Genomic DNA, 11385 nt, shown 5'->3' on the forward strand with positions numbered 1-11385 from the left:
GGACCATCAACAGGACAGTATCACCCCAATGAAATGATTGATACCATCTTCAGAGACCATCTTGTTTGTATGGAACACTTTATTCTTGTTTTTGTTGTTATTTAATGGTTTTACTGTTTTATCCTGTTTTTATGTATGGGCCTGTGCCCTCTTGTAAGCCGCCCTGAGCCTCGGGAGATGGTGGATGCTCCTTCACTGGACGTTTTCAAGCGGAGGCTAGATGACCATCTTTTGGGGATGTTGTAGGTATGTAGGTATGTAGGGCTATCTTTCCGCTATGCTCCTGCAGAATGCAGGGAGTTGGACTAGATGACCTGCAAGGTACCTTCCAACTCTTTCTATGATTCTATGACGGAGTGAGCTCCCGTCTCTGGCCCTGGCTCCTGCCAACCGAGCAGTTTGAAATCCTCTGACATTAAGCATTCCAGCTCCCCCATTTTATCTTGGATGCTTCTAGCATTAGTATATAAACATCTATAATTCCCCAGACACATTAGGCCTGCAACCTTCCTCCTGTGGCCTCTAGACCTTGTCAGGCAGTCAATATTGTTTGTCACCCTCTCAGTAGCCAGTCCTAATCCATTCCCCTCTAGAACAGTAACAGTTACCCCTTCATCTCTTAGAGACGAGTCATCCCAAACAAGAGACATTTCATCTTCTGTCAGCTTTCCCCCAGGATTTAGTTTAAAAACTGCTCTGTTGCTTTTTTATTTTAAGTGCCAGCAGCCTGGTTCCTTCTCAGGACAAGTGGAGGCCATCTCTTTTGTACTGGTCCCTCCTGTTCCAAAAGCATCCCAGTGCCTAGCAAACTTAAACCCTTCCTCCCTACACCATCATCTCCTCCACACATTGAGACTCCTAATTTGTGCCTGTCTAGCTGGCCCTGTGTGTGGAAAAGGCAGCACTTCAGAGAAGGCTACCCCACTGGGCTGGAAAAAACCCCTCTCTGCCTGAGATTTGAGAAGCAGCAGCAGAATATGCCAGGCTCCATTAAAGGATCTCAGTTAGAGCAGGTGTTAAGGAAGACATAGCTAGACGGCCACTGCCAATCAATCCATTATTCTGAGCTAGGTGGAATGATGATGGCAATAGGGGACTGCCTGAGCTTCCTGAAAAATCCCAGATCCCAATACTGGCACGATCCTGATGTCGCTTCCCCCATGATGTCACTTCCCCTGCAAACCCAGGAGTGAACTTTGTTTATACAACAGAGTTTCCGACAATTCCTAGAGCTTCCCTTTGTCACTGCTGGGTTTTCACTGGAAGTGACAAAATGGCATATGCGATGTCATTAAAGGATCTCAGGTAAAGCACGAGTTGGGAATGCATATTTTAATTTTAATTAAAATTGCTTTTTTACCTTGCTTTTTACCTTGCACAACTTTTTACCTTGCTTTTTACCTTGCACAACTTTTTACCTTGCTTTTTACCTTGCACAACTTTTTACCTTGCTTTTTACCTTGCACAACTTTTTACCTTGCTTTTTACCTTGCACAACTTTTTACCTTGCTTTTTACCTTGCACAACTGAGTCCAGCCAAAGCGCCAGGCTTTTAGGTGCTCTTAAATTCCTCCGGGTTGCGGCAAAGCATTAGGGATCTCTGCAACAAGTCAAAAGCCTCCCCTCCCCCACAGTGGAGAGGCATAAGTGACTACATTTGTTTCTGCTAAAATATCTTTTCAACAGTAGGGAGGGGGAAAGGACGGAGCCTTCCTTTGGGGATGAATGCATCATGACTTCCACATCCCTTTCAGCACACCGAATGCGCGATGGGCCTCTTTTCTCATCCGTCTTCATGAAAAACTGAAGTCGCGGACGAGCCTCTTGCCCCCAGGTTGCCCAGCCATTCTGTGTCAAGGCAGGGACTTGAGTCTGGGTCCCCTGGGTACAAAGGCAGATGCATGTCACAGACATGTGGATCAGAAGTGACACGCAACCTCTGTCTCGAAGCTGGTTCCAGACATCCCATCATACCCTAGGAGGCCTGAGAGAACAGAACCAAGGATGGGGTTATGCGCATAAAAGCAGCTTTCATTCTCAATAGCTGAAGATCACTAGGGGCAAATTTAGCCACCATCACAACGGCAGCTACATCCCGGAATGTCACTCTTGACTTTCTCCCATACAGAAGCAGTTGTACATAATAATACAAAGCAACGAACAGAAGGAAAGACTTCTTTACACCACAAGTGATTAAAATCTGGAGTTTGTTACCAGAGAATATAGGGATGGCCAATGCTCCCTCTAAGCTATGGAGTCTTGTGAGCAAAAATTCTACTCTGTGAGCTACTGGCATGAAAGTTGTGAGAGAGCGATTCAGCTACTGTATAAATTAGTTTGCTCTGGAGCCGTCCTTCCTGAGCTAAGGCAAAAATGTGCGAGCTGGAGACTAAAAAACTGTGAGCTAGCTCACACTAACTCAGCTTAGAGGGAACACTGGTGATGGCCACAGTCACAAACAGCTTTAAAAGGGGATTAGACAGATGCATGGAGGACAGATCTATCAGTAGCTACTAGCCGTGGTGACCAAAGGGAACTCCCACATTCAGAGGCAGTAAACCTCTAAACCCCAGTGGCAGGAGGCAACATCAGGGGAAGGCCTTGACCCCTGGGCTAGATGGACCACTGGTCTGATCCAGCAGGGCTTTTCTTATGTTCTTAACCCGAGTTTGCTACTGATGGGTTCCCAAACTTTTTGAGCCTGTGGGCACCTTTGGAGTTCCAACTCGATGTGGTAGGTGCAGCTGCAGAATGGCTACCACAAAACTGATGCTGCAGGAGGTGGGGCCAGCCACAAAATAGCTGCCACAGCCTCCCTTCATTCACATTGCAAAGATCCTTGTGCTGTGGTGGCAGCTGCTGCCAAAGCACTGGTTTTTTTTTTAGAAAATGGCACAGGCAATCAAATCTCCAATGGCCAATCAGAAGCCTTGTTGGGCACCATGTTGGGGTACCACGTTGGAGACCCCTGGAGCATATGCTGAGCTGGGAGTCAGAGACAATGGTAATTCTCCAGAATGATGCATACCTTTCCCAGCCGTGGTCTGTTGCATTCAGGCTTGATATGCAGGCTGCAAATGCAGGCCATTAAAAAAAAAATGCAGACCCAAAGTGGGTGATGGACACACAGCTACTCCTGGGGAAACTTTTTGCTGTTCAGCAAGGTAACAGTACAGCTGCCTGCCACCTCTGACACCACGTGGGATGGCCACCGCTGCAGATTCCACAATGTGTTTCTATGCACCATGGTGCATCCCGCAGGACTTCTGGCACAGACGTATCCTGGCTGTCCCCCACCTGCCTATCATGATGATGGACGTTTTGCTAGAAATATTATGATTGTCACAGAGATACTGTAAATCTTACAGGCAATATATGGGTCAAATAAATAATGGTGGGAAGGAGGAGGAAGCAAGAATTTATGATTTTCTCAATTAGTCAAAAAAGAAGAAGAGAGCATCACCTGTTAACAAACATTAATCTGAATGGCTTCTAAAGTTGCAGAAGTCTGTTTTGCTAGAAATATTATGATTATCACAGAGATACTGTAAATCTTACAGACAATATATGGGTCAAATGAACTTTGCTCCCATGTAGTGATGGGAAGGAGGAGGAAGCAAGAATTTATGATTTTCTCAATTAGTCAAAAAAGAAGAAGAGAGCATCACCTGTTAACAAACATTAATCTGAATGGCTTCTAAAGTTGCAGAAGTCATATTAAGAACATAAGAAGAGCCCTGCTGGATCAGACAAGTGTTCTCTCTAAGCTGAGTTATTGTGAGTTATAGCTCACAGTTTTTTAGCTCCCAGCTCATACATTTTTGTCCTAGCTCAGGAAGGATGGATCCAGAGTGAACTCATTTATGCAGTAGTCAAATCGCTCGCTCACAACTTTAATGCCAGTAGCTCGCAAAGTAGAATTTTTGCTCACAAGAACCCACAGCTTAGAGGGAGCATTGGATCAAACCAGTCAGTGGTCCATCTAGTCCAGCATCCTGTTTCTCAGAGTGGCCAACCAGTTCTACTGGAGTGCCAACAATAGGACATAGAGGCTGAGGCCTTCCCCTGATGTTGCCTCCTGGCTCTGGGATTCAGAGGTTGACTGCCTCTGAATCAGGGCCGACCTATCTATTAAGCGCATTAGGCACAGTGCTTAGGGCCCACGATACTTTAAAGGGCCCTTGAAAATGTTTTAATTTCTTTCCAAATCAGAAGGAAAAAATGAACTTTTAGGGCTGAAGAAAATGTTTTATTTCCCCCCCCTCAAATCAGAAAAAAATGAAATGTTAGAGCCCACAAAAATCTATTACATTTTGCCTCAAGCAGAAAAAATAAAATAAAATGCTGAAGTATATTAAAAAATAAGTTTTAATATTGATATTTGGCAGGGAGGGAGGGGTATAAATCAAATAAATAAATAAATAAATAATGGTGGGAGGGGCCCACGGGAGTCATAACGTGGGCCTGCTCTGAAGGGGGAGGTTCCCCTCAGTCACCGCGGCTACTCGCCACTGATAGAACTTATCCTCCACGAATATGTCTAATCCCCTTTTAAAGCTGTTTATTCCTATATCCTCTGGCAGCGAATCCCACATTTTAATCACTCTCTGTGTAGAGTAGGATTTCCTTTATTATTATACAGGACAGACACACGACGGACAGCCGGGCACTCCTCTCGCAACCAGGGCCAGGAGTTGCTGAAGCAAATATTTTCCCCTCCCTCCCTTTTCAGAAGAGAATTCACTTGAATGGGTGGAAATATCAGGTCCAATCAAAAAGCCCACCTAGTGTAGGATCCTGTTTTCCACAGTGGTCAAGCAGACGCTTTCTACCAGCACCCGAGCAGGCGTGAAGGTGACCATCCTACTGATGGATCCCAGCGCCTACTATTCAAAGAGACGTATAACCCTGAGAGCTGAGCAGACCCTTCATGCACAGAGGTAAACGGCAGTTGTTATAACCCCATCCACCAATGTCCCCTCACCCCCTTTTCAAACTCAAGGTCATTCAATCCCAAAATGCAAATGCCCTGTGGCTTCATTTTGCCCTGCAAGTTCCCCACAAAGTTAAAAATGAACCACACTGTATTCTGGGGGAGGGGGGGCAGACTTCTCCAAACTCTCCATTCAGACCTCGAAAACTTAACATCACCCTTATGCAGAACTGTACTTGCTTGGAGCTTCGTGTTGCTCAAAATAACTTAAACTCTGACTGCTGTACTCTCCCCGCCACCCCAGCACCATTCATAGGAACAGCTTCGGCTGGATCAAACCACAGATCTATCAAAACCAGTATCTCTGCCTCCACCACGCACACTTTTTGATGGCCAGCTAGAAGCTTCCAGAAAGTTTGCAAGCGCGGCATGAAGCTAGGACAGACCTCCAGCCAATGGCAATCTGTGGCATAAAGACTAATCTATGGCATAAGGACTCCAAAGCTGGGAGGTTAGAAGAACATAAGATCAGACCAAAGGTTCTTCTAGCACAGTATGCTGCTTCCGTCAACAGCCAAGCTTGAAGCAGATGACCCCGAAGGCCCCCTAGCAAGACTCAGAGGTAGGGATGCCAGCCTCCAGGGGGGACCTGGGGATCCCCTGGAATGACAGCATATCTCCAGACCACAGAGATCAGTTCCCTTAGAGAAAAGGGAGGCTTTGGAGGCTGGTCTCTATGGCATTGGAGCCCACGGAGGTCCCTGTCCTCCCTAGGCTCCATCCCCAAATATCCAGGAGTTTACCAACCTGGAACTGGCAACCCTGCCCACCCATCCCCTGCTGGTGGCCAGGAGGGACTGGGCAACCCTACACAGAGACCAAAGCTTCCACTGTGGTGCCCACCAGCAGCTGACATTCAGACGTACACTGTCTCTGAGCACAGAGGTGCCGCTGGTGGCCAGGAGATTCAGGATGGAATTACTTCATCACATGTGAAACCTACGGAACTCACTGCAGGATGTAGTGATGGCCCCTAATTCAATTACAACAGAAAGAAATTGAGGGGGGGATCTAGTTATCTATCCAAAGGACAAAGGACTGCTGCTTGTATAGGAGTATCATTACCAACTGTCACTACATCCCATAGCAGTGAGTTCCATAGGATACCTCAGAAAGGATATAAGAACAAGTAGAGTAGCCAACCTCCAGGTGGTGGCTTGAGATCACCTGGGATTACAATTTATCTCCAGACAATAGAGATTAGTTTCCCTGGAGAAAAGGGCCGCTTTGGAAGGTGGACTCTATGCCAGTTAGGTGTAGTGGTGAAGTGCACGGACGCTAATCTGGGAGAACCGGGTTTGATTCCCCACTCCTCCACTTGCACCTGCTGGATGACCTTGGGCAAGTTCTCTCAGAGCTCTCTCAGCCCCGCCTACCTCCCAGGGTGTCTGTTGTGGGGAGGGGAAGGGAAAGGAGTGTGTAAGCTGCCCTGAGATGCCGTTTGAAGGGCGGGGTTTAAATCCAATCTCTTCTCTTCTCCTTCATTAGACCTCATTGAAGTCCCTCCCCTCCTCAAACTCTATCCTCCACAGGCTCCACCCCCAAAATCTCCAGGTACTCCCCAACCCAGAGCTGGCAACCCTCAACAACAGCCATCTAGGGCAGCATCCTGTCTCCCATAGTGACCGACCCGATGTCACTAGGCAGGAATGCAATATCCCATTCCTGTATCTCAGATTTGTAGGCCAGTGAACTGATCGTCCAGAGGGTGGCCACAGCCTATAGCCACAAGAGTCCATGGGTTTGCAACCCTCCCTTTTAAACTTATTGAATGGCCAACACCCCATCTGCTATTAGTGAGTTCATGCATTAGATGAAGGCTCAGCTTCTCTTCTATCAGAAATCCTTCTCTTCCACAGTCTTTTACTTTCAGCCTCCATGCAGATGAGCTACCAGGGCTACCGAGAGGCACCCCCAGGCAGCCCTTGGTTCCCCCTGAAGCCTCTTCAGCCTCCCAGACCTCAATCCAAGCATCATATGAATAAATCACACAATCTGCCCAACTCCACGGGCCCTCCGAGGTGACCAAAGACCCTGGAATTCTGTCCCCTTTTGCTGCTCGGCCTGTGACCCACTGGAGGGCCCAACCCCTATCAGATTTCTAGGCTGTACCATGTTACCAGTTTTGATCAATTCAACGTGTTCCCAAGCGCTCTCATCAGGCAGACTGTGAGCTCCTATCAGGAAGTATACTGCATCAACACACTGCCATGCAAGGATTCAGTAGCGCTGGTTTATGCAGCAGTACCAGAAAGTCCCTATTGGTATGAAGCATTTCACTTTGTCTGCATTTGGTGTCTGCAGTTACTGCGATCAGCGTTCCGATTCTAATTCCAAACAATGCAACTTTAATCATATGTCGTTCCAAAGCCTACTTGGCCTCAAAACATTAAAAATAATTCCCTAAAACTTGTTGGAGGAGGGAAGGAAGGCAGGCTTCAAGTATTCTCATAACATACCCAAGAACAAGGAATCGCAGCTTATCCTGTCCTGCTGATACCCAAGAACAAGGAATTGCAGCTTATACTGTCCTGATGAACTATTGCAAATTTAATTACACCTCTCCACGAATCCCACCTGGTTCATATTTAACTGTTTATGAATTGCCACAAAATGGAAATCGTTTCAGGTGGGTAGTTGTGTTGGTCTGCAGGAGAATCATAGAGTTGGGATCTCCAGGGTCCTCTAGTCCAACCATCTATTCACAAATATCTCCCCCTCCACACCTGCAGTGAATGCTGTTCTACACCCAAAAGATGACAATAAACCCTCTAGGATCCCTGGCCAAACTGGCCTGGAGAAAAATTGCTTCATGACCCCAAAGTGGCAATCAGTATTTGTGTAAGAAACAGCCATAAGAACTAAGCACTGATGCAGCCCTTCCTGCCCTCCCTTTCACGATCTACCTAAGTTCACAGAATCAGCCTTGCTGACAGATGGCCATCTAGCCTCTGTTTGAAAACCTCCAAAGAAGGAGAGCCCACCACCTCCCAAGGAAGCCTGTTCCACTTAGGAACCGCTCAACCTGTCAAGAAGTTCTTCCTAATGTTTAACTGAAAACTCTTTGGATGAAACTTCAACCCATTGGTTCTGGTCCGACCTGCTGGGGCAACAGAAAACAACTCTGTACCATCCTCTATATGACAGCCCTTCAAGTCCTTGGAGATGGTTATCATATCACCTCTCAGTCATCTCCTCTTCAGGCTAAACATACCCGGCTCCTTCAGTCTTTCCTCATAGGACTTGGTCTCCAGACCCCTCAGGTCTGAGTCCTGTGGCGACTTAAAGGCCAACAAGAAATCCAGAGCATGAGCTTCCAAGACTCATAGCTCCCTTTGTCAGGCATCGGAGCATCTTGTTAGTCTTCAAGGCACTACTGGACTCAAGTCTAGCTTTTCTGTAAAATGGAAGAGTGCTTATCAAGCATTGGCCACTTGCTCAAACAATGATTAAATGTTATTGGCTTGCTTGGGCTCAACCCACAAACAAGCCACAATCTCACTTGTACACCAATGTGATTCTTTTAAAAAAATCTCCACAAACTAGGGAACGGCAGGCGAGCATGATAAAAAATCTTATTCGGATTCATCAATAGAAGGAAGGGATCTTTGTACACCAATGTGATTCTTTTAAAAAATATCCACAAACTAGGGAACGGCAGGTGAGCATGATAAAAAATCCCATTCGGATTCATCAATAGAAGGAAGGGATCACACCCAGCCTGGCTTGTGCATTCTACCTGTTTCATGACTTTTGCAACTGCCTTGCATTTACATGGCACTTTCTGCATCCTCTCTCCCCCTCCCCTTACCACCTATAGATCTCTGACCAGTTTCTTCATACCCTCCATGCATCTGACGAAGAGAGCTGTGTTTCTCGAAAGCTTATGCAACAATAAAGTTTGATCCAGGTGGTCAGCCGTGTTGCCCTGAAGCAGTACAACACACATGAAAGCTCATGCCTTGACTAAACCTTTGTTGGTCTTAAAGGTGCCACTGGACTCTACATTTGTTCTGCAATAAAGTTTGTTAGTCTTAAAGGTGCTACTGGAATTTTTAACATTTTGATAAAAAATAAAAGGATTTTTTTTTAGTAAGTCTTCCCAGTCTTCTGCCTTTCAAGGGAACTCAAAACCAATCGTTCCAGTGAAAAAGACGGAGGAGACAAGCTTTCGGAGAACGTTGCAGAGGGAGGCGGAATCTGTTCCCCAGCACAACAGTGCAACCTTCTGCTGTTACTATTTCTCTGGCAATTTGAAAAGTGCTTCCCAGAGTTGACAGTCGCAACGGATCGTTCACTGTGGCTGGTTCGTGCCTCGACATTCACCGCAAAGCACTGAGCAGTGACTCGGACCTGGGGGCAATCCATTGCCAGTCCGGCAACCCGAAAGAAACTTCCATACCATATCACCACCCAAGGGAAGCCATTCACCCCATCAGCAGTGAAGCTCTACGGGGTTGTTCATGCACTTCACTTGAGCGCTTGTCAATGGGAGCATCACGTGGGCACTTGCAAGTGAATGAACCATGGCAGCTGAAGAACCACAGAGGAAACTTTCAAGGGAGCTTGGGTGCAAAGAGCATAAACCTAGCATGATGTCAGATTGCAGGAAGGAGTTGGGCTACATCGGAGACCGGGTCTTCTGACCCAGTTCTGCCTGCCTGCACTGGGCACTGCCCATAGGAACCCTCCACAGCCAGCTACCTGCCAGCACTCCAAACGTTACAAAGTTTCCCAGCTCTGCGACAACATGGGGCTGTGTCCCATACCAGCATAGACTTCTTAATACACTGCATCTCCCAGCTTCAGAGCAATGTGTTCCCATTGCCAAGACTACAGAGTCCCTCTCTCTGATAGGCTTCAGACCTGTGGTGATCTCCCTAGCATTGCCCGCCATGTATTTTCACGCTGGGGTAGCCGTTGGCCTCATACGTGTAGTTTGCGTGTTCAGCGGCCAGTCACCCGATGGAGGGAAATCAAGTCAGGGGGTTGGTTGAGACTTGCAGAGAATGAGCACCGAACTACTGAGAAATCAAGCCGCCTAAAGGCATGTGTGAACCCGTGGACCCATTTTACAGATGGGGAATAGAGAAGGAGGTATCGTGCACCCTTGGGAAGCCTGTAACCACGTGGCACAGGTGAGATCTTCTCCGCTGGATGCAGGCGCAGCTCTGGCCACTGGTCCATGTGAGCTGTGACCCTCCTTAGAAGTGACAGCTGACTGCAAACTAAGGTGCCGTTGCTTTGCATGCGTTGGTCTAAAAGAAAATTAATCTGCAGTGCTAGATCCTTGAATATTTCAGTACGGAGACGCTTAACAATTTGGGAGCAAATGATCACCTTGCACCTTTCTTGCAGTGCATGGCCATCGCCTCCAGCATCACCTGCTCAACTTCATGTTCAGTTAGAGACGCTTCCCACCTGGCACAAAACTCAATATCTCCATCCCTTCTCTGTCAAGTCCCTGTTTGACAAGGCAGGGACAGAACAGGGGAAGCTCTTGGCTGTCCCCTCTCAGCTTCCAGTGAGGCCACCATGCTCCTGGTGAAGACTGAGAGCTCTCCAAGCACTGCAGGACCCCACCCCCCCCCCCCCGGACATTTCACACACCCCTGGATGATCCCCGAGGGATCCCACCCCCCAAGCTGTCTCGACCCCTCCTCACCATTGAGCTGGTTGTAGACCACTTCCTCCAGGTGGTCCAGCCGCTGCAGGATGGAGTCTCTGTCCAGGAGGGTGCCCACCTTGGCGTTGCGGCTCCTCATCCGCCGGTCGGCGCTCCGGACAATCTGCACCAGCTCCTGGGACCGGTCCTGGATCCGGCAGTAGACCGAGAAGAGGATGATCCCCACGAAGACCAGGATGTTGACAGTCAACAAAGTTTTGATTTTCCTTGCCACCGCCATGGAAGCCGCTGGGTAGAGGAGCGGGGGCATCAAGGCATGGTCGCCGGTGCCCTCGGAGCCGGAGCCGCATCTAAGGCGGCAGAGCCTGCCTGCGGGAGCCGGGAGGGGGCGGCGAGGGTGGAGGGATTTAGGGGGGGTGGCAGCTCCGGACGGCTTCACCCCTCCCGCCCCACGCCCCCTTCCCCTTCCCCTCGGGCTGGAGAGAGGGTGGCAGGCGAGAGGAGCGGGCGCGGCGAGGCTGCCGGAGGGAGCTGTCCTTCAGCACCACGGCCGCTCGCCGCCTCCGCCTCCCGCAAGGGCGCCTGGCGGCACCGCTCACCTCCTCCTTCTCCTCCTCGCCGCCGGCGTCCCTTTGCGGGCAGAGGCGAGGCGGGCTCTTCCTCCCCCCGCTTCTTCACGGCTCCGGGATGGAGGCGCGCTCGCAACGGGGGACGGGAGGGCGTGCGCGGCAAGGACAGGGCGACGCGGCGGACGAGCAGAGCCGGG

General features: G+C 48.8%; 1 protein-coding gene across 1 annotated transcript in view; it reads right to left on the minus strand.

Moving 5' to 3' along the window:
* LOC107120403 (polypeptide N-acetylgalactosaminyltransferase 9) overlaps positions 1 to 10899 on the minus strand; it is a gene marked incomplete at its 3' end in the record, with an annotated part of 190948 nt that extends 180049 nt beyond the window's left edge. The window contains exon 1 of the mRNA XM_015423091.1: positions 10659 to 10899. Within this exon, the coding sequence (XP_015278577.1) occupies positions 10659 to 10899 (241 nt within the window). The remainder of the gene's footprint in view (positions 1 to 10658) is intronic.
* Between the last annotated feature and the right edge of the window lie 486 nt (positions 10900 to 11385).

The sequence above is a fragment of the Gekko japonicus genome, unplaced genomic scaffold, assembly GCF_001447785.1.
Source record: "Gekko japonicus isolate JY-2015 unplaced genomic scaffold, Gekko_japonicus_V1.1 scaffold395, whole genome shotgun sequence".
Taxonomy (NCBI): domain Eukaryota; kingdom Metazoa; phylum Chordata; class Lepidosauria; order Squamata; family Gekkonidae; genus Gekko; species Gekko japonicus.